The following is a 22765-nucleotide window of genomic DNA, read 5'->3' as shown; positions in this document are numbered from 1 at the left end:
AAGTAAAAAATGATATGTGCAGAGTTATCTTCATTTTAGATGTAAAAAGGGTTTTGTGGCTCCTGGTGTTTTCTTTTCTGTGGGAAATGGGTCCAAATGACTCTTTGAATGTTTAAGGTTGCTGACCCCTGGCATAGGCAATCAGTTACATGTAGTCAAACATGTTACATATACATCCCATAATATCATACATGTTTATTAAAATGAAGTCAGACGTCAGAAGGGGTATAATTGTAAGGAAAAAGGTTGTTCGGAATTCACAAAAGAGATGAATCAGACCCCAATTTGTACTAACACACTTTTTTCATATGTGAAGCTAGTCTCCAGCTTGTTTATCGGTTTAAGACTGTTAAAAGCCAATAAATCTGAACATCATTCAAAAAGAGAGAAAATAAATCAAATTAAAATACAAAGTAACTCTGTTAATTAACAAATCACAAAACCCAGGTCATTTGCCCCTCAATGGTCCTTAGGACTTGGCGCTGAGGGAGGCCACTTCTGCGTAGTCATTCATGAGGAATTTTCCAAGCCCAAAAGAAAACAATATTTTGCATAACATTTATGCGCACATTAAGAATAAATGAATGCAATTCAAATAAACATATCAGGCAGCTTAGGCTTAGCATAGAATAGAACAGATTTTTTTTATTGGCCAAGTGTGATTGGACACAGAAGGAATTTGTCTCGGTGCATATGCTCTCAGTGTACATAAAAGATATGTTCATCAAGAATCATAAGGTACAACACTTAATGATAGTCACAGGGAACAAATAAGCAGGAAACAATCAATATAAATCAATATCAATAGTAAGGATACAAGCAACAAAGTTACAGTTGGGTAAACCGAAGAGGTAACACCGGTGCCTGTTCCACATCTTGGCCACGTACAAGGTATTTCCAAGCCCCTGCCTTCCCAGGTCCTGGACTTAGACAAGTTAGCAGAAGCAGCCCTTGGTAAAGAAGACAGCTTCAAAGGGAGAACTTTCTGGCTATGATCTCCCCTTTGCAAAACCTTGCTTCTTTCGTCATATGCAGGCGTTGCAAAATGTATTGCGCTTGAGTACACAGGGCAGTTGTTTGGCAAGCAAGCACACACACACACACAAACACACAACAGCTTCGTATTGGACCAACCTTATCCCCCTTCACAGCCAATCAGAACTGCTGAGGAGTTCCATGTGCCAACCAGCTTGAAGTGGAGGAAGAGGGCAAGAAAATTCGGGGAAGGGTTAACTAGCAGTTAACTTGCGCCAAAGGTATAAAAAGTTTCCCCGTGGCAGAATTCGTCCCGTTTGGCTGAAGCCACCCCGTCCATTCACAAGAGCTTCTGGGAGAGGCGGTGAAGATCCACCGAAACGGTAAGCGCAAAGGCGTTGAGGAGGGTTCTTGGGAAACTAGGGAAGAGAGAAAGCTTTGTTGGTGGTGGTGGTAAATGAGAAAAAAGTGTGCCTCCCCGGAGATGCCCCTTCTCAGCTTAAAACGGAGCCTCTAGCTGTTGCTGAAAGGTACAGTGGCTTCTTATACCCTATTGATCCAGAAAGGTGCGAGTCAATTCAACAATCGCTCCGCGCATTTCTACCTAAACTGCATGTAAATTAAAGCCTCCAGTCCCTCGGAAAGCTACGTCCAGGACGAGAGAGGAGGTCTTCATCTCCAAGGGTTGTGTAATTGTGTAACTGCAATTCGTTACACCAGTGTTTCTCAACCTTGGTAGCTTGAAGATGGGTGGACTTCAACTCCCAGAATCCCCCAGCCAGCGCTGCTGGCTGGGGGATTCTGGGAGTTGAAGTCCACCCATCTTCAAGCTACCAAGGTTGAGAAACACTGCGTTACACAATTGCAAAGGCTTTTGGTCTTCCCATTCAAAAGCAAGTCGCGGGTTTGCTCTTTAGAACCCGCCTCATCTTTTTGCTTCTGAAATGGTTTGCCTCTCCGATGTAGACTCTCCCTTTCTCTTCCCCAAATCGTCTTCACTCGAGGGATTCCGCCGCTCTTAAAGCCGCTAATGAAATGTCTCCCTCCCGATCCAGACTAAAGATTACAGTCCCGGATCCCTCAATAATCGTTAACAAGATGTGAGTGTCCGCTCCAATTGTGCAAGAAGTGAGTCCTATTAAAAGCAGCCTAGATCTTTGCCACGTCAGCAACAAGACGGATCGCCAAGGAAAAATGAACAGAATGTAAGACAGAAGAATGGATCAAGGAGCTCCTATGGAGCGTATTGGGGGGGGGGTGTCAGAGGTGTAGTTAATAATTCTCTTTTGGTGCTTTTACCCTCGTAAATTGGAGGGACCGATCTGTGGCTCTCCAGATATTGCTGAAGTAAAACTCCCAGGATCTCTGCTATTAACCATGGAACAACAGGAGTGGGATGACTGGTCCTTCATTGTAATGATAAGCAATCTTCGTGAGATGATGACACACTTGGAATTTGGAAAATGTATTTATTTATTGGACTTATAGAATCTTATAATTTACTCTTCCACATACCATGAGAGAGGATGTATACAGTATTGACAAGAGCTAAATAATGACAGCCAGTCCCCAAAGAGCCATTTACCCAAAGGCGAACTGGTGGAGCTGTTTCTATTCCCCAGTAAGCATACATTTAAATCCCTCAGTGAGTAATATGTTACCCTTCAGGTATTGTCGGACTGCGGCTGCCATCAGTCTTTCCTCTGACCATGCTTTCTTGGACTTATGAGAGTTAGACAACATTTGGGGAATCACGTGTTGCCCAATTGTGCTCCAAGCAAGGTGGTTGCAGAGTAGGTTTGAAAGAATGCTTAAAATGCAGCTTAATGTTCATCCAAGATTTCAGGCAAACATTCATTAAGGCTATGATACGTGCCTTGTTAAGTCAAGGACTGCAAAATCTATTGGGAAAGCTGATTTACTATCGGATAAGAAAATCCTATTATCTTCTGTACACAAAGAAGATTCTTAGTTCTTACTGTGTGCCAAAACCAGAATAGTGGCCATGCGTTTTTCGATATGCCGGGAGGACAATGAAAAGTCATTTAAAGAGTTGTCTTTGGCTCAATGAGGAACACAACTAGGCTTCCCATGGCTGTATCAGGACTACTTTTCTCCCAATGGGAGAAATCATCAGGGACATGGACTTTCAAAGATTTTATTTTATTTATTTATGTATTGCTGGTATGATGCTATCTTTTTCTCTACTACTTCTAAGAGCCCTGGTGGCACAGTGGTTAGAATGCAGTACTGTAGGTTAATTCTGCCGACTGTCAGCAGTTCAATCCAGACCGGTTCAAGGTTGACTCAGCCTTCCATCCTTCCAAGGTTGGTAAAACAAGGACCCAGATTGTTGGGGCCAATATGCTGACTCTGTAAACTGCTTAGAGAGGGCTGTAAAGCACTATGAAACTGTATACCGTATAAGTTCTATTGCTATTGCTATTTATTATACAAATACCGAGAAACTTTAATAGCTGGGAAGAAAGTATTGCTCCACTTGTTATCTTCAAATACCAATCCACACTTTGGAAGAGGGTATGGCAGTTATTATTCAATGAAGAGCCTGAAGAGACTTCAAAGATAAACCAGTGTTTTCTGTCTATTAAAACGGCCCTCTGCCTCTCTCCACACCAAGTTTCAAAGCAGTCCACATCTTCTCCTATTATCTTCTTTAATTTATTATTGTAGTAGTTGACTGCTTTCGCTGAGGAAGATTGAAATGATTGTTGGCAGATAGGGCATATTCTCTTTCTATCACTCACTGTTTTAAATCATATGATGTTTCTCTACATCGACTGGCTTTTTAAAAATCTATGTATTAGGTAGGAATACTTGAATACATTTTGCTTATTTTTTAAGTAGCATTCGTTACTTGATAATGCAATTGGTAGTTTGAAAAACTTCATAGGGCAGGAACTTCAGAGGGAATGTAGTTCAGATTTAGGTTTTCTTAAGTATCCAAATTATATTTGATGGCAATGGCTTGTTCTATTTCTAGGTATCATCAACTTTGTTGTTTTTTTCATCACTAGTGAGCCTCATCAAAAAGAATTGGCATGTTTTGTTTTTTTCTAATTTTAAAAAAATATTTTAGAGGTCCTGGCAATAAGGACATTGTTTAGGATCTGCTAACATCCCAAACAAGACTGTAGAAGTTTGAGACTCTTTTCCGCTTTAAACATTTTGAAGTCATTTCTCTCTTAAATCAAAATTGCAATAGCATTAGAAAGACAGATGAGTGCACATATGCAACCTACAAAAGCAACTTTCTGTAGTACTGAATCTCCTGGCTGCAGCGTTTGTGCAGGTGGCTGTGGAAAAAACAGAGATCCATTTGTGACTAAGCTGCATGGAAGCTGTAGTTCAAAGGATAAATATATAGATGAATACAGAACTGGAATGTTGGATTTCAAAATGCATTAGCAATAGCACTTAGACTTATATACTGCTTTACAGTGCTTTACAGCCCTCTCTAGGCAGGTTACAGAGTCAGCATATTTTCCCCAACAATCTGGTTCCTCCTTTTACCTACCTTGGAAGGATGGAAGGCTGAGTCAACCTTGAGCCTGGTGAGATTTGAACTGCCAAATTTCACATAGCAGAAGTAGCCTACAGTACTGCACTCGAACCACTGTGCCACAGTGGCTCATTAATTCTTTTATTGTCTGGGAATAATTCATTTTTTGTCTGAGAAAGTCTTGTGGAAAGTGCTGGCAATAATTGGATACCTATCTCTGTGGTAGTACTAAAGAGCCCCTGGAACACTAAAATTCACTAATCATAGATGGCAAGAACTCCTTGGGTGCCTGATACTATAGGACAGTGATGACTAACCTTTTCCGGACCGAGTGCCTAAAGCATGCACCCAAACCCCCAAAATGCAATATGCGCATTGGCCCCACACATGTGCCTAGCCCCCCATGAGTGCATGCACACACACCATGGGCTCCACCCCACACATGCGCACCCCCCCACACACACACCTGTGCCCCCTGCACATACACCCCCCTTGCATGCACCCTGCCACCCGCGCATGCGTGGCAGAGACCCGAAGACCAGCTGGCCAGTGGGAGGCACGCGTGCTATAGGTTCGCTATCACAGCTATAGGACATTTTGGGTGAAAAAAAAATGCATGCATATCATGACTATTTTTTCCCCCCTCTCTCAAAGCAATATTGATCAGTTTTACACAAGCAGAGAGGCAGAAACTTCTGTTTTGCATGTTCTTTTCCAATATGCAATCCAATACTTATTTATAATTCTTTTCCTTCAGATAAACTTTACAATCCAGAACCCTCCCTCTCCCACACTCATAAATAACTAAATAAAATAAATATTTTTGAGAGCTCCTACTGTTACTAATCGAAAGACAGTATGGAAGCATTCAATCCTTTCTTTCCAAATACTGTGTATATTATTGTGTCCCGTATTATGCCAAGGCAAAGAGGCATACATTGGTAAGATCACCCAGGAGAGTTATAGCTGTAATGTGATATTTGGACACTCAGATGCACCCATCTCCATTGCATTTCATGAGCAAAGCAGGGAAAATATGCAGTACATCACATCTAGAAGCTGTGAACTGATAGAAGGCTCTTTTTATTGGACTCAATATCATGCTTGAAGTAGCGAGTCCAGTAAAATCGATGGAGTATGATCACCAACACTTTGAAGTTGCCTTACTTTTGAAGAAATTCATGACTTTTGACCACAGTACTGCATTCTATTCTCTCCCTCCCCCACCCCACCTCCTCTTGAAATTTTAGAGCTTTCTGCTTGACGGAATGCTGTGCAAAAGGCAACTTCCATCTTTTCACTCTTGCAGGTCTGAAAAAATCTACAAACTCACCTAGTGTCTATTTTAATGTTTAGTTGCACATACTCTCTCTCTCCCCACAGAAGGGGCACCTATTTATCTATGGCATTGCATGCTTTCGAACAGCTAGGAGGGCAGGAGTTGGGCAAGGACAGGAACTCACCCTGTCAATGGCACTTGGGTCTCGTCTCGAACCTACACATACACACCTTCAAATCAGCATTGACTCCTAGCAACTGCCAGGACTTGTCCCTGCAGTTTTCTCGGCAAGATTTTTCAGAAGTAGCTTGCCATTGCTTCCTTCCTAGAGCTGAGAGTGTGTGACTGGACCAAGGTCACTGAACTGGCTTTGTGCCTCAGGTGGGGCTAGAACTCACAGTCTCCCAGTTTCTAGCCAGATGTCTAAACCATCACACCAAACTGTCTCTCATTTAATTGCACTATAGAAGATTTATTTATTTATTTATTTATTTATTTATTTATTTATTTATTTATTTATTTATTAAATGTGTATTTTGCCTTTCATCCAAGAGCTCAGTGAGCCACCATGAATAACACTACTCCCTCCTGTTTTTCACCATCATATCAATCATGTAAGGTACAATTAAAGAAGTACTTTATAAATGCACTATAGAAAAATTCTGCTAATCCAAGATTCTTTTTAACCAATATAGCAAATCACTAGATTTTTAAACCTGCTTAGACTGCTACTAAAGTCCATATCTTTTGGGTCTAGCAAGTGAAAACAGTGATCGTTCAAATCCACGTAATGGCTGTACTCAGTGGTTAATTATTCTCCATACAACCAGGGTTTAGATTTAGCAAAACTAAACATTAGCTGTCTATTACCTAGGAACAAAAGTTGGACACACGTCCTAAAAGACTCACAAGAGACCTTGCAAATTGCACATCTATCTCCTCCCCCCCACCCCCAAAATACACACACACACCCCAGTCCATACTGCAGCAACCATAGCTGGAAGGCACAACCTGCTAACCCTCTTCTGACCTCAGTTCTTGGACTTTGATCTGTCATCTGTTATAACATTAACAGAAGACAACCTTTGTGCTATTTCTAATGGGAAATTATTATTTTCTCCTCTTCTTCTGTAGCTCTAAAAAAAAGAGGGGAAAAAAGGTTTACATTCCAGCTAGGCTGACTGTTCCTGCCCAGATCCTGTTGTCTCACTGCCAGGGATTTGATTAGGCAAACAGCCTTCTTTGCTGTGGATGCTCCTGATATATGTTAAATGCCACCACACTTTTTATAGTGCTGCAACCAGTGGCGGGATTCAGCCAGTTCGCACCACTTCGGGAGAACCGGTTGTTAACTTTCTGAGCAGTTTGGTGAACTGGTTGTTGGAAGAAATCACTAAGGCAGAGAACTGGTTGTTAAATTATTTGAATCCCACCACTGGCTGCAACACCCTTTTCTCTCTGTGAAATTTTTAGGCTTGGAAAATACAATTTGTTTATGTGACAAATGGGCTCATTCGGTACCTAGTTATGTCCGTCTCAATTGCTATCTTTCAAAGCTTGGGTGTGTGTGTGTGTTTTTCCTAGAAGCCGAAGTCTGTTATTTTATTATACTTTTCAAAATAATAAAAACTCTTCCTTATCGTTTTTTTTTTAATGCGGTGTCACCCAGATTTGCTAAAATTCAAGCCACACAATATAACCCTGAACATCTTTTAAAATTGTCTCCAGAACTGCTCAAGTTCAGGCTGCCAAAATGTATTGATTGGTGGTGAGAAACAAAGAGAAATTGTTAGGGTGAAACTGCAATGAGCTTAACATCCACTTGCAAGTGAAAACATGTTTTCCCCCCTCTTTCTTTTGCATTTATTTAGTTATTTGATTTATATAGTCGCCCATCTCACACATGTAACTTGTTACAGCATTTATATTCTGCCAATTTCAAATTACTCCAGGCAATTACTTATTATACTGCCAATTCTAAATCTCAAACCAAAACTGAACCCTGCAATATTAACAACAATTAAGTTAAAACCGTTAAAAGATTTTTTAAAAATATGCATTTTAATGTCGTCTTCATATCAAAGATGTTTAGAGAGAAACCTTCCTTATTTAGGCAGGCATTCATTTATTCAGATGGAAAAAGCTTTGTACAGTTTTTCTTAAAATGGTATTTTGTGATCACCTGTGGTTTTGGATGCTCTGTCATTCCAGGAAATAGTTTTGGTTTTTTTTTAATGGTAGTGTTACACACAAGCAGACATGCACACTAAAACCGTATTTTTTGGAGTATAAGACGCTCCAGAGTACAAGACGCACATTTGTTTTGGGGGAGGAAAACAAGGGGGAAAATATCTGCCTCTGCCTACCAGTATCCATTGGTATTCATCTGGCTAACATCCTTTCAGCAAACAGCCTGGTCAGCTTCAGCATGTTATCGCAGCCTGATTTAGCACGAACAGCTAATTGGCAGTTGGATCAGCCCAGTGATGGGTTGCCCCGAGTTCGGACCGGTTTGCAAGAACTGGTAGTAATACCGGTGGGAGGCCCTGCCCACCGCCCCATATGTCATCATCGGCAATCTGCGCGTGCGCAGAAGTTTCTGCACATGTACAGAAGCAAGGTGGGTGCGTGCGAAGCAAGCGCGCATGCACGATCTCATTGCGAACCAGTAGTAAAGGTAAGTAGAACTCACCCCTGGATCAACCTCCTGGAATACTGTCAATCAGCTGTTCCAGGCTGCTGGGATCACCAGAGCCCATCGCTGCCGATTGCTGCCTCCGCACATCACATTTTTGGACTTCACAGGCTCTGTTTTAGACCTGTTCCAGGTTGCAGGGATCACCACAGCATATCGCTGCTGATCGCATCGCGTTTTTAACCTCCGTGCATCACATTTTCCGTCTCTGCATGCCCTGTTTTTGGCCTTCACACGTCACATTTTTAGCGGTTCCAGGCGGCGGGGATCGCAGCTGCTGCCGCCGCCAATCCCCGCTGCCTGGAACAGGCTGAAAATGTGAGACACATAGGCCAAAAATGGGGTGTGCGGAGGTGGAAAATGCGGCGGGTGGAGGCGGAAAATGCAATGCGCAGAGGCAGCGATCGGTGGCAATGTGCTGTGGCAATCCCCGCAGCCTGGAACAGGTCTAAAATGGCCGGCGGGTGGGTGGGGCTTCAGCAACATTCGGTGTATAAGATGCACCACAAATTTCACCCACTTTGGGGGAGGGAGTGCATTTTATACTCCAAAAAGTACGGTACATATGTCTGAGTACAGCCATTATCCAAGTGAAAGAAAATAATTACTACAGCCTTGAATGTCATTCACAGTAGCCAGTGGCAGATAATAGAACCACTTAGCTTTTCTCTTGGCAGATTCTGAAACAGGATAATCAACAGCCTGCTTTAATGATTAACTGACTGGATACCTACATGAGCCATATAAATTATTCCTACATCTATGTACCTGAAAATCTCTGAACTACATATAAGCACCAAGGGAAGAATTAAAAGCTATCGTATCTCCCAGTAGAAGCAAAAATTCAGGTGTTTTTGTAGGAGTTTTTCTAACCTCCTGTATATATTTTATGAATCCAGACTCTTCCTGGTTTTGGCTACCATAAAGTAACATAGCTCTCCTCCTCCAAGAATCCCTGATAGGCGCATTGGCGCTGAGGAAGCAGAAGCTGATTAGCCCAAGGGCCTGTTAATAAAGAACAGAGTCCTCTATTAGAAGATCCCAATGTTATTTGGAAACAAGGAATCTGATTCTCTGTAGTAGAAAAGGATCTTAGCACTTAGCAATAGCACTTATATACTGCTTCGTAATGTTTTACAGCCCTCTCTAAGTGGTTTACAGAGTCAACAAATTGCCCCCAACAATCTGGGTTCTCATTTTACCGACTTCAGAAAGATGGAAGGCTGAGTCAACCTTGAGCCAATCAGGATCGAACTCCAGGCTGTGGGCAGAGTTAGCCTGCAATACTGCATTCTAACCACTGCGCCACCATGGCTCTTTTAGGATCACAATCTTGTTGGACATAACATGCTAAAATTTTGATAGCCAGTGTCAGAAGAATAAAGCAATATGGCTGAGGGCAGGCAGTTTCTTGCATTTCTACAGAAAGCAGCTTCTACAATGGCAAACGTCAGCAAAGGAAAGGGAGAGAGCCACCATGCTATCTGCTTCTAGCAATCCATATTGCTTCTTCTCATCATATGGATAGTTCGTTTCTTCAGTGAGGTATTTTTAGGCTGCTTTTAAGACCTTCCCAAGGCAACTTCTAGAGTATTTCTCAAATACTTTTGGATGGGGTCCATGACCATACAGGGAAGGGAAAATATCACACAGGGAAGGGAAAATATCACACATGTGATCATCTTTGGTGACCTTCTGATAAGCAAAGTCAACAGGGAAGTCAGATTCACTTAACAAACGTGTTACTAACTTAACAACTGTAGTGATTCACTTAACAACTCTGGTAAAAAAAGGTCGTAAAATGAGGCACAACTCACTTAAGAACTATCTTGCTTAGCAATGGAAGTTTTGATCTCTGGTCGTAAGTCGAGGACCACCTCTGCATGACACTTAAAGCCCATTATATCATTTTTATTAAGCCAGATGTTAATTAGATTGGAATTACAGAAAGGCAAAATGTCTTAGGCATTAATCTTAGCAAACACGGCAAATAATTGCTCAGTTTGTTGTTCTTATTACCCAGGATCTAATAAACAGGAAAGGCTGAAAATGTGGTGTTTCCCTGATTATGTTTACCTTTCTTTTCTAAATAAGGAATTTGTTTATTTGTAGGTATTTTATTAGAAGAAAATAATCTTATAAACTCCCCACTCAAAATTAACAGCGTGCCACATATTACTTACATTAGAGATGGTCAGAAGGAAGACCAATTTCTAGAGATGTCAATGCTTCTTGCTTGAAGAATGTAGGACTATGTAGATGTTGCTCCAAATTCTGAAGGTCCTGTGTGCGTTAAGCAATAATGCACATTGAGAGCATGTCCGCATGAGGATTCTAAGCAGCTCCAGACAGCTGTTTTCCCATGATGTCAGCAGTGTTGGAAAATTAAGCTGGTTTATCTCCAGCTCAGCTGTGGCTTAGATGAGAATGCTGCGGAACTCATGTTATTCTTGCCTTCTTGTGTAGAGATGTTGCTGTTCCATTTCTCTTTTAGCCAGAACTCTTGCTTCATTCCTTCACCTGTTTTTTTGGACTGTACAGGGAATCCTCGACTTATGACCATTCATTCAGGAACCTTTCAAAATTACAATGGCGCTGAACAAAGGGATTTACCACCTGTTCCTAAAGCTATGGATGCTGCAGTACCCCTGTAATCACGTGAACAAAATTTGGGCATTTATCCACCAGCCCTTACGAAAGACCTCAGGGGTGCTCCCACCTGCATCCCACCACCCAAGGTCCCTTGGGCCTACCTTCCACCTGGCTGAGTCTTGGGCTTGCTTCCTTCTGCCCCTCTGGGCTCACAGTTTTAGTCCCATTCAGGAATAAGAATGGAAAATTTGGTTTCAGTTGGTCCAACTACATACATTTCATTTGGCAGGCTGCCAGGGTTAAGTCTGAGTCTGTTCCTCACTATCCAGACCTTCACAGCCTCCGAACACTGAGATAAGACCTTGATCTCACACTTAGTCAGGCTTAGCTTAGATATACCATCATCTTAGTGGCCATAACTGACCTCAAAATGACAGATCACCTCACACAGATATTAAATAAGAGGAAAGGAGAGTGCCAAGTCCTACGGCACCCCGTATATCAAGGAACTCAGGTTCATAGTCTCCTCCCACCAACACTGACTGGGACCAGCTATAAAGAAAGAGGAAAATCACTAACAATACAGTGCTTCCTATTCTTCATCCCCAAAGATGGACCAGAAAGACACTGTGGTCAATTCTATTGAAAACAGCCAAGACATCGAGAACTGGGGTAGTCCTGGTTCCTCTAGAAATCACCACAAATATGCCCGATGGCATCTCTGTACCAGGATCTGAATCCCAACCAAAATGAGTCCAGGGCCCTTTGAAGCTGACAACATTTTTAAAATCCACTATTTATTGTTTTTTTGTTGTTGTGATAACCTGGGGCATGGCACAAGGGCAACACAGACAGAGAATAAGTACAAGTCCCTTTATTAGCTCCAAACTTTGCCCCCAATGTCCCTTTACTCTCCGGTCTGGAGAAAAACTCTTCCTCAAACCTGCAAGCAGACAAAACTTCCAACTATAAATCCCACAGGGCAAGATAAAGTAATTAATCCGGCAGGGCAAGCAAGATAAGAAGTCCAGACTTGAAGTAGAACGGCAGTAAATCAAACCAGTTGGAAGGATGCCAGGAACTCAGATAAAGCAGCTAATAGGAACTCAGTGTTTGTTCCCGACAACCATCCCTCCCATTTGCCTCCCTTTTAAACTCCAGCTCCAGGCGTATCTTATGAAGGGAGTTGGGGCCCACTCCTCCTCATAAGCCACGCAACCCAAACCCACGTTGCTCTCTTCTCTGTTCTTCCCTGCGTGCCCTAGGATGAGGAGGGGGTGGGCTTTGGTCTTCATCAGAACCCCCTCTCCCTTGTTCTACCTCTCCCCTGCTCTGCCCACTCTGACTTTGCCCTTCCCCAGTTTCCTCCACAACCAATAGAGCCACTCTCTTGCTCTGTCAGCTTTTCCTCTTCTATCTCAGAGACAGACTCAGACAGGGACATGACAGTTGTTTTACTGACTTATAATGGCTGAAAACCTCAGTGTGGGTGAGAATGTGTCCTCTTCCTGTTACATTTAAATGCACAAAGGCCTTATGCCATTATAATGATGCTGTTGTTGCTAAAATAAAATTAAAAAATCATTAGATTATTCAGATATCCAAATAAATTTATCTTAAAACTTTGGAATGGTCTTTTCTTTCAGCCACCATGACCCACCAATTTCCAACCCTCTCTCCGGAGCAGAAAAAAGCACTCTCTGACACAGCTCAGCGGATTGTAGCTACTGGCAAAGGGATCCTAGCTGCAGATGAATCTGTAGGTAAGTGCCATCAAACCATCATTTTTGTTCTTTTCTATCGAGGCTGAAAGGTTAGATTCATTCATTTCAGTTGTGAATGATTCAACTATAAGGGGCGCCATTGTAAATGATGAATGAGGCTCATTTTCAGAGTTATCTTAGAGAAGCCAAGGGAAGACATTCAGAAATGAATTTCACATTGTTTTCTACCCTCTCTTTGCTTTTCTTGGTCTGCACACTTTCAGACCACAGGCAAAGGATAGAAAATGTGAATTTTTCCAGTCAAAAATTGCTAGTATAATCCCAATTTCCCCTAATCCTATAAGAGAGAGAGATTAGCCAATTTTCTATAAATATAGAGAATATTTTCACATGATGTGGAATGTTAAGATTAAATCCCGTGCCTGTAATCTGAAGGAGTGTAATCCACATAGGTGATACTACCAGCTATATTTTAGGTGATGGAATTTTATAAATCATTGCGTGTTATTCATGAATGCACATCCTACCATCTTTTGCGGAGCTTTTAAAACTTGTTATAAATAAAAGGACAGATTATAGGTAAAGGTCACCAACACAAAGTTCCTGACTTTTAGTGGTTCTCCTCTCCATAGGGACAATGGGTAACAGGCTGCAACGCATCAAAGTGGAGAATACGGAAGAAAATCGGCGTCAGTTCCGTGATATTCTCTTCTCTTCCGACCCATCCATCAACCAACAGATTGGGGGAGTTATTTTCTTCCACGAGACTCTCTATCAGAAGGACAACACTGGAAAACTCTTCCCAGCTGTCATTAAGGACAAGGGCATAGTGGTTGGAATCAAGGTAAATAGTTTCAAAATCCTTTCCTAGATGTCTAGAAAAGAAAAGATACGTTCATCAAGAATCATAAGGTACAACACTTAATGATAGTCATAGAGTACAAATAAGGAATCAGGAAACAATATCAATATAAATCATAAGGATACAAGCAACAAAATTACAGTCATACAATCATAAGTGGGAGGAGATGGGTGATAAGAACGATGAGAAAATTAATAGTGCAGACTTAGTAACTAGTTTGACAGTTTTGAGGGAATTATTTGTTTAGCAGAGCGATGGCGTTCGGGAAAAAACTTCTTTTTTTAAAAAAAGTTTTTTATTATTTTTTTAAAAACATAAACATAAAACACATTTTTTCAAAACAAAGCTTTTGATCCGGTCATAAATTAATACAAATCACTAACAAATCTTAATTTTCAATTAACACAACTTAATATTTTACTCAGTTATTTCCCTCAATTTTATCTATTTAACTATGCTTGTCGATCCCCAAAAACCCATTACAAATCTTAAATTCTAATCAATTATAATTCCATTTTTCTCTTTCATTTGCTTAGATGGATATATTTTAACAATATAAATCATCACAATTATTATAAACATTCATAAAGTAATTAATTCCAACATAATCATTTTATTTTTACAAATGAACGCATCATTTATAGTCTATTTCTGTTATTAAACTTAACTGTTCTTGTGTCTAGTTGTTCTGGTGTGCAGTGCTCTATAGCGTCATTTTGAGGGTAGGAGTTGATCCAACATATATTGGTAGTGCCCATGTTTAAACGATCTGTGTGCTTTATTACATTTTGTGATACATGTGCATTTAATGCTGTGTTAATTATCCACAGCTGGATAAAGGCACAGCTCCATTGGCAGGAACTAACAATGAAACCAGCATTCAAGGTAAGCTTTCTTTTACATCATAGAATTTTCAGAAACATTAGCTAGAATGTTAGATAAAAAGGTTGCAGAACAAGGAAAAAAAGAACATAGTGCTTTTAAATTGAGGGAAAAGACTTCTATAAACACTAAAGGCAAGAACAAATTAACCTTGGGAGGAATGGAACCCTGGACTTGGAAGGCAGGGTTGCATTTTAGTCCTGAAAACTCAAGAAATGAGGAATCCAAAAAACAGAATTGAAGTTCAAATAGGAACACAATTACCTGACTAGGTGGCTCAGTGACCAAGACACTGAGCTTGTCGATCAGAAAAGTCTGCAGTTCGAATCCCTAGTACAGGTCTCCTGCGTGAGCAGGGGGTTGGACTAGATGATCTCCAAGGTCCCTTCCAACTCTGTTACTGTTACATGCTTAAGGTAGCAAAAGTAATTATTGTCACATGCCCCAGGGGCAGTGTTTACAAAGGTTTGGGGGTGGATGGGGAGAAATTCTTGTCTAAAGCTTCCTCAAGACTACAAAATAATTCAACTTTTCTGTCTGGTATTCCAAACTTCCAGAAGGCAGAGGTTTTGTTTACGTGGCATTCTTATCCATGGTTAAATCAACCAAATATTTTTCAATGAAACCAATATATAGTATTGGATTTTCATGACAAACAGAGCCATAAACTAACTTCACGGACTGAGTTTGCCCCATTGGAAAAACCCAACTGCTAAAATACTTCTACATTTGCCTTCAGGTCTGGATGGGCTTGCTGAGCGCTGTGCCCAGTATAAGAAAGATGGAGCAGATTTTGGCAAGTGGCGTGCTGTGCTGAAAATTACACATACAACTCCTTCTACCCTTGCCATCCAGGAGAACGCTAACACATTGGCACGCTATGCTAGCATTTGCCAACAGGTATAATAAGATCTCCAAAAATATTTGGGTGCTTGGGACAGTTTGTTCAGCAGCTTGATAATGAGTATGATTGTGAGCGTTCCTAGTTTTAAGCTGGCTAAACTCAAGTACAGCCTATCTGGATTTCAATTAAATCTTCTCTCTCTGTTTAAACACCAGCATGGCTTAGTTCCTATTGTGGAACCTGAAATCCTGCCTGATGGAGACCATGACCTGCAGCGATGTCAGTATGTGACTGAAAAGGTAAAGAGGTGTTGCTGCTGCTGCTGCTGCTGCTGCTGTTGTTGTTGTTGTTGTTGTTGTTGTTATTATTATTATTATTATTATTATTATTATTATTATTATTAATCATTGCACAGTCACCCAGAGAGATGTTCAGACTGGCTTTGGTGTTTTAGTGTACCTATCAAGTCCTTACCAAGAACCTGGGATAGGCAATGACAATGCCAATCCCAGTGCTTTTAAGTTGAGATATGTTACAGATATCGTTGCAGGATGGAAGCTGTTCCAAGTAAATCTGCCTTCTGCAATTGACATCATCATCATTATTAGTCTGGTCCACTTTTCAATCTAAAATTAAATTCCCATGGGTGCAATGGTCTCATCCCCTGGTTATCAGGGTTTGATCACTTAAAATGTAATTCTAATCTTCAAGGACTTTAAAAGTCCAAACTGTTTTGTGTCTCTCTTAATATTCATTTTACTCCTGTTATATCATTTTATTTTTTAAATAAGGAGAACCATTTAACCTCATCCATTATGGGTACAATTAGAGGTTTGTGCAGGCTTGTAATTTTATTAGAAATAAATAGGCAAAACCAACCATGAAAATATATGCCAGTTTTGAAATCTCGGGCTAATGCCTTTTGAAGTGAAATGAATAAAGATGAAGAATTGCTTTCTCCAGTTTTTAAAAAATATAAGACAAGCGTATGTTACTGAGCCACACCGTCCAACATTTCTTATCCTGGACCATAATGGCTGGGGTTAAAGGAAGTTGCATACTTGACATATAGAACACCACCTTGGTGGCTTGGCAGCTCGGCGGCAGGGGGACAGGGGAACCGGGCCAAGTGAACAGTGGGCCAGCCCACACACACTTGCACACATAGCTCGACTGCAAGTCGAGCTATGCACACACGACGTGCATGCTGGCCCACCAATCATGTGGTCCGGTTCTGAATAGGCCACGGTCCAGTAGTGGGCCGTGGACCGGGGCTTGGGGACCCCTGATCTAGAGGACCTGATTAGATGTAAGCAAAGTGTAATCAATGATAATGTGTTGTACTCCTATCATTTTCAGTCAGTGTGAGTGTTAATGAATGACAGAGACTATAGTCCAACACTGAAAGAAAGTACCAGACTGAGGAAGGACAGCCATCTTGAGTAGCCATGGAGACACTGAAGGAAACTTATTGGCACGATTGTTGCTGAACCATCTTGTTTGAGGATAAAGGCACACTTATCTGAGAGTTATCACACTAAAAGAAGTGGGGCTGTAAGCATTTTATAAACACTTCCACCATCACTTTTCTTTGTACCCCAGGTGCTAGCTGCTGTTTATAAGGCCTTGAATGACCACCATGTTTATTTGGAAGGGACACTGCTGAAGCCCAACATGGTGACAGCTGGACAAGCTTGTCCCAAGAAATACACCCCACAAGATGTGGCCATGGCAACAGTTACAGCTCTTCTTCGGACAGTCCCAGCAGCTGTTCCAGGTAATTCTTCAGACCCTGTGATTTGAGCAACAGAACTCTCCTCGGTCATTATTTCATTTTAGGTTTTCCTATCTAATTAAGGCTGTTTTAAAGCTAATTTGAGCATCCTGAATCAATATTTCTTGGTTTGTGAAAGAAAAAATGTGAGCAGTCTATCCATGGTGAGAATTGATTTTAGGCACACAAAATCTTTTTACACTCACACTTGCCAGTTGTGCACCTATCTTCAGCCTGCTCAGTTTGTATGATGGAAGACTGGAAGTTTCCAGCACCTTATTCCAGAAGTCTTCTGGGTCTTCACACCTTAGTTTCATCTCATGTTTTCAGAGAGTGACTAGGTAGCCCCTGCTGTCACTCCTATCTTCCATGATACCTCACTGGAGTTCACTCCCTTCCTTAGGTATGTGATAGCCCAGCTTCATTTTAAACTAATTTTTAAAGCACAAAATGGCTTAGAATTAGGTTATTTGAAAGACTCCCTACAAAACATGGCCTATTAGGGGCAATAAAGACCCATCTTAGGTCAGTTAGGTCCACGTGTGGTTTTAACTGGGGCAGCCCCATCTTTATTGCATCTTTTCAGTAGAAGGGTTCCTGTCTTCATCTGTGATAACTTTTTTAATAAGCCTGAAAATTTCAGTTCACATTTAAATGATTGTAAGATGCAGCTCCAAAATTTGACATCTTGCTGGGTTTGATTTTATTATGTTTAAATGTGGCCTCTGTTGAAATGGAATGTTTACAGTATAGTGTAGTTGAATTAACTGTCTTTAAATTTTTTTAATTCTTTAAATTCTTGAAAAATAAGAAATTTTTGAAAAATATGAAAAGTAAACTACCGTGACAAACTTCCTACCTTGAAAGGGGAATTTTAAAAAATGTTTCAATAAGAAGCATTTGAGGCACATAAACAGAAAATAAACAGAAAACAAAGATGCCGTTGAGTGAAGTCCAACTTCACATATTTTTCATGACAATACAGGTAGTCTTCGACGTATGACCACAATTGAGACCAAAATTTCTGTTGCTAAGCAAGACAGTTAAATGAGTTTTGCCCCCCTTTACAACCTTTCTTGCCACAGTTGTTAAGTGAATCACCACAGTTATAAAATGTGATCACCTCAAAAGGTGATCACATGGCCCCAGGACACTGCAACCGTCATAAATACAAACCAGTTGCCAAGTTTCCAAATTTTGATCACATGATCACAGGGTCTAAGTGCAAAAAATGGTCATAAGACACTTTTTTCCAGTGCTGCTGTAACTTTGAATGATCACTAAATGAATGGTTGTAAGTCAAGGACTACCTGTAATATGGAACTAGCTGACCATCATTTCTTTCTGAGATTTTGGATTTATTAGTCTAATCATATAAAACATCACGATTAATCCAGCACAGTTACTTTAACACTTATAAATTTGAGCCATCAATATCTTGTAATCTGATTCAAACTGCAGGAATTTGCTTCCTTTCCGGGGGCCAAAGTGAAGAGGAGGCCTCCATTAACCTCAATGCTATCAATTTGTGCCCACTGCCCAAACCTTGGAAGCTGACTTTCTCATACGGGCGAGCTCTACAGGCATCGGCGCTGGCTGCCTGGTCTGGCAAGCCTGAGAATAAGAAGGCTTCCCAAGAGGCCTTCATGAAACGGGCAAAGGTAAGCCAGTATCCTTAAAAGAACCAGAATCTCAGAGGTGCCAAAACTAAACAACATAATCAGTATATGTTTCAAACTGAAATATTATTGCTTTCAGTCAAGCTATTTCTAGCATTTTTTCACATTTTTTCTCTTAATAGAAGAGAAGATGGATGCATCTTCACTCAAATTTCATTTCTTTTAAAATGATCCAGCTGTCTGTCACCATACTATTGGATACACGCTTTGGAGGGCATAATTATAAAAGGGGCCCATAATTATAATTGAAAAATGTGCCCTAAGGACCAAAAAGCTCATCTATCCTGCTTTATCATGTAAAAATCTAAATATGTCATTAAGTCAATAAACCCAAGTTAAATGAGATAAACCTGAGTTAAACCAAGCTCAGGATGATGTGGAGCCTCACCATGCAAATATGATCAAATCATAGTAAGTTGCACTATAAAAGGATAGTTTGGTGTAGTGGTTAAGATATTGGCGTAGAAGCCAGGAGACAGTCAATTCTAGTCCCACATCACCTTAGGTATAAAACCAGCTGGATGACTTTGAGCTAGTCATTCTCTTTCAGCCCAACCCACCTCACAGGATTGTTGTTGTGGGGAAAACAAGATAGAAAAGCATTAGGTACGTTCACTGCCTTAAGATGTATTTAAAGAAATTGAGAAGAAAGAGAAGACTTCTATGAAAATTTATTTATTTATTTATTTAATTTGTTCGATTTATATGCTGCCCTTCTCTGGAGACTCAGGGTGGCTTACAATGCATTAAGCAATAGCCTTCATACTTTTGTATATACCTGCTTAGTAGGGCTTTTGGGCCCCCCTAAGCGGTGTTCTTTTTATACAAAGTCAGCTTATTGCCCCCACAATCCAGGTTCTTATTTTACCTACCTCGAAAGGATGGAAGGCTGAGTCAACCTTGAGCCTGATGAGATTTGAACTTGCAGTAATTGCAGGCAGCTGGCAACTAAGTGCTACTTTAACAGCACTTAGTCCACTGCGCCACCAGGCTCCTTATGAAAGCATCATTAGAGTGAAATTTACACAGATGTGAGGATTTTCTACCATTGTCTTGTGATATATTTAATTCACAATTCCTCTTGATTGTCTCTATAGCTAACACATTTGTGCTCTTATCTACCAATGATGTATTATTACAATAACATATATAATATACAAATGTTTTAAATTTAATGCTATTTTTCAAATTTAATATATCTGATATAAAATTACATTGTTTATATAATTACGTATTATGTCATAGTTGGTATAAAAATAGCCTGTGAACAGGTGTATTTTTACACTAGCCAAATTGACCGCTTAACTTCTTGCAGAAATTATTCAGTATAGTTAAATACAGCACTATAACAAGGGCCTGATGAGTAAAACCATGCTTTTAGAAACTTAAGCTTTGCTTAGATTAACTGATTTTTCTCAATTCTTTGTTTTTGTTATTACCTATATCTTTCCGTTTTCTTTTTCAGATTAATGGCTTAGCTTGCAAAGGCCAGTATGTGACATCTGAAAAGAGCAGTGGAGCAGCCACCCAATCATTGTTTAGTCCCAGTTACACATACTAATGTTAACAACCAAAACAACCAACCTCAGAGAGCACCAAGGACCCCTCATTTCAACCCTGAGCTACAAATATTCTCCTTTATTGACATACTAGTTCATAAAGCATGGCAGTTCAGTCACCCTCTCCTACAGTCGGCAAATGGCTGAAAGAGAAAACATCCCGCAGTATATATTCCTAGTAGGAAGAGCAAATGGATGAATTGCAATGAAAGCCATCATGATACTTTGTAAATCCTTTTGACATCATGCAAATTAATTTAAATAGGGAGCCGGGCAGTTTTTAAAAATTTAATCTTTCATTCATTGGACCGCTGCCTTTTTTATGACTCCCTCCCTGTCCTGTTATTATCCAAGGGGAGAAATAAGAATAAAATGCCCATGTGCAGAGAACAATGTAAAGAACACCAAGAAAGAAGCAGCAGAGAGTGCCTTTTCCAGTCTATAAATTCTGAGCAAATGTCTTAACACTGTGAAAAGATTAAATGGCTGTGAAACTTTGGCCAAGTCTGTATCTGTTATTCATTTCTGGTTTTTGCTTTTTTGTGTGGCAATTCAATGACCTTATATAATGGCTTAACATAATCAGTGTTTGATTAATGTGTTTGAGATTGAGTTAAAAAGGGGTCTTTCAAGATAACCAGAAGGTTGTTCAAATCCCAGGGGAAACCACATTCCAAAAAGCTGCTACCAAGTAAATGCACTTCTGAGCTCCCAATAGGTGATATTGTTTAATCAATGGAACTGGAGCATGCCAAACCTGCCAGACTGAACCAGCTGGGCAGATTTTGCTATGGCAGGCATATCTGGTTTATGGAATCCGGGAGCCAAACATACATCAGGTTTGAAAGTCTCCCTGAAAACCCTTTCAGATGGGTTCCTGCAAAAAGGGACGGAGGGAGGGAGGGAAAGAGAGAGGGATTTTCTATTTAAAACAGAATACACCTAAAAGCTGAACTACCAGTATTTCTGAAAATACTTAAAAGAAACACATTGCATAGGAAAGTCATCACCCAGGAAAATCCTGCGTTAGATATATGATCCACTGGCCCAAACTACCTATAGGCTAAACCAGATTGTGTAAGTGTATAAGTGGACCTGCCTGCCAAAAACTCTATTGGCCCAAAGCAACAAGAGATCTTTGGTGGCAGGGATCAGACATTGCCTAATTTCAGTGTTGCAGTTAATCACAGCCCTCTTCAGCTTCTGCTCATAGGGGGCTTCCATTTTTCTGTCATCCAATACAATTTGATGTTTAATATCAGCAGAAGCTAGTAGACAATTCATTTCTGTTTTGATATAAATCCATCACTTTGTGGGAATAGCATTCATGGTGACCTTGCCTAAAGCCAATATCTAAACAATGCACAGATGTACACAGTGTGCATGAACATGTTATCAACATAAAACAGCAGTGCTTAAATATATAATAACCCTAGGGATGGATTTGCAGTATACTTGAGTAGAAATAAAATAGCCTAATTTAAAGTCTTGATCAGGAATGAGTCTTGAACCAACTGCACTAAAGGGATGGGATGGGCCATTTTTGCAACTTGGAAGAAAGGGAGTGTGAACAAAGCCTCTATCAGCCATTTTTGGCTTCAAAGCTCACCCTACCAGCATTTCCAGTTCTCACATACCAATCTTTCCAAGGGCAGGACAAAAAAGATGCACTTTTGCAAGGTCGTCTTTGGCCACCGCCGAAACAAAATGGGGAAATACAGGTAGTCCTCGAGTTACAACCACAATTGGGCCCCAAATTCCTGTTGTTAAGTGACACAGTTGTGAAGTGAGTTTTGCCCCATTTTATGACCTTTCTTGCCGTAGTTGTTAAGTGAATCACTGCAGGTGGTAAGTTACTAACCCGGTTGTTAAGTGAATCTGGCTAGCCTGCTGACTTTGGCTTGTCAGAAAGTTGCAAAAAGTGATCACATGACCTTAGATCACTGCAATGGTCATAAACATGAACCAGTTGCCAAGCAAGTGAATTCTGATCACATGGTCGTGGGGAATGCTGCAAAGGTCGTAACTCTGGAAAATGGTCATAAGTCACTTTTCTCAGCGCCGTTGTTACTGAAAGGTCGCTAAACTGACCGTAAATCGAGGACTATCTGTATAAATCTCATCCAATGGAAATCACCTTCTGCCCGGCTAGACCCCGCGATCTTCACTTCTCTGCGGCGGAGAGGGGCAAGAAAGTCACGGTGCAATTAAAACCTGCTCCGTTTCAAACTGATTTTGATTCTTTCCCAATCAAAGCTGAGCCAAGCGGTACTTTCCGCTCTCTACTTCGTTTTCCAGGGCAGGGGAAAAAAAAATCAGAGCATGCGCCGATTGCTACGGCATGAGCCGTAGGAAAACCTCACGTTTTATTTTCTGATTA

At 40.6% G+C, this 22765-nt stretch overlaps 1 protein-coding gene and 1 long non-coding RNA gene across 3 annotated transcripts; one reads left to right on the top strand and one right to left on the bottom strand.

Moving 5' to 3' along the window:
• The first annotated feature begins 907 nt into the window (after positions 1-907).
• ALDOB (aldolase, fructose-bisphosphate B) lies at positions 908-20884 on the top strand. 2 transcript variants are annotated; one of them, XM_034410621.3, is made up of 9 exons: positions 908-1358; positions 12708-12824; positions 13418-13629; positions 14478-14532; positions 15269-15429; positions 15589-15672; positions 16976-17150; positions 18609-18808; positions 20292-20884. In XM_034410621.3, exons 2-9 carry the CDS (start codon positions 12713-12715, stop codon positions 20385-20387), a joined length of 1095 nt encoding a protein of 364 aa, XP_034266512.1. In that variant the 5' UTR covers positions 908-1358; positions 12708-12712; the 3' UTR covers positions 20388-20884. The 2 variants fall into 2 exon arrangements, with proteins under 2 accessions (XP_034266512.1, XP_087742475.1); XM_087886349.1 differs by lacking the exon at positions 908-1358 and adding an exon at positions 2031-2180.
• On the bottom strand, positions 20372-22666 carry LOC148115179 (uncharacterized). The gene is made up of 2 exons (XR_015732296.1): positions 22477-22666; positions 20372-21262 (listed from the first exon to the last, which is right to left on the bottom strand). It is a non-coding gene; the product is annotated as an uncharacterized LOC148115179 (long non-coding RNA).
• Positions 22667-22765: the final 99 nt, after the last annotated feature.

The sequence above is a fragment of the Pantherophis guttatus genome, chromosome 2 (genome assembly GCF_059756535.1).
Source record: "Pantherophis guttatus breed Tessera chromosome 2, ASM5975653v1, whole genome shotgun sequence".
Taxonomy (NCBI): Eukaryota; Metazoa; Chordata; class Lepidosauria; order Squamata; family Colubridae; genus Pantherophis; species Pantherophis guttatus.
The sequence above is the reverse complement of the archived record's forward strand: the minus strand, read 5'-3'. Positions and strand labels throughout refer to the sequence as shown.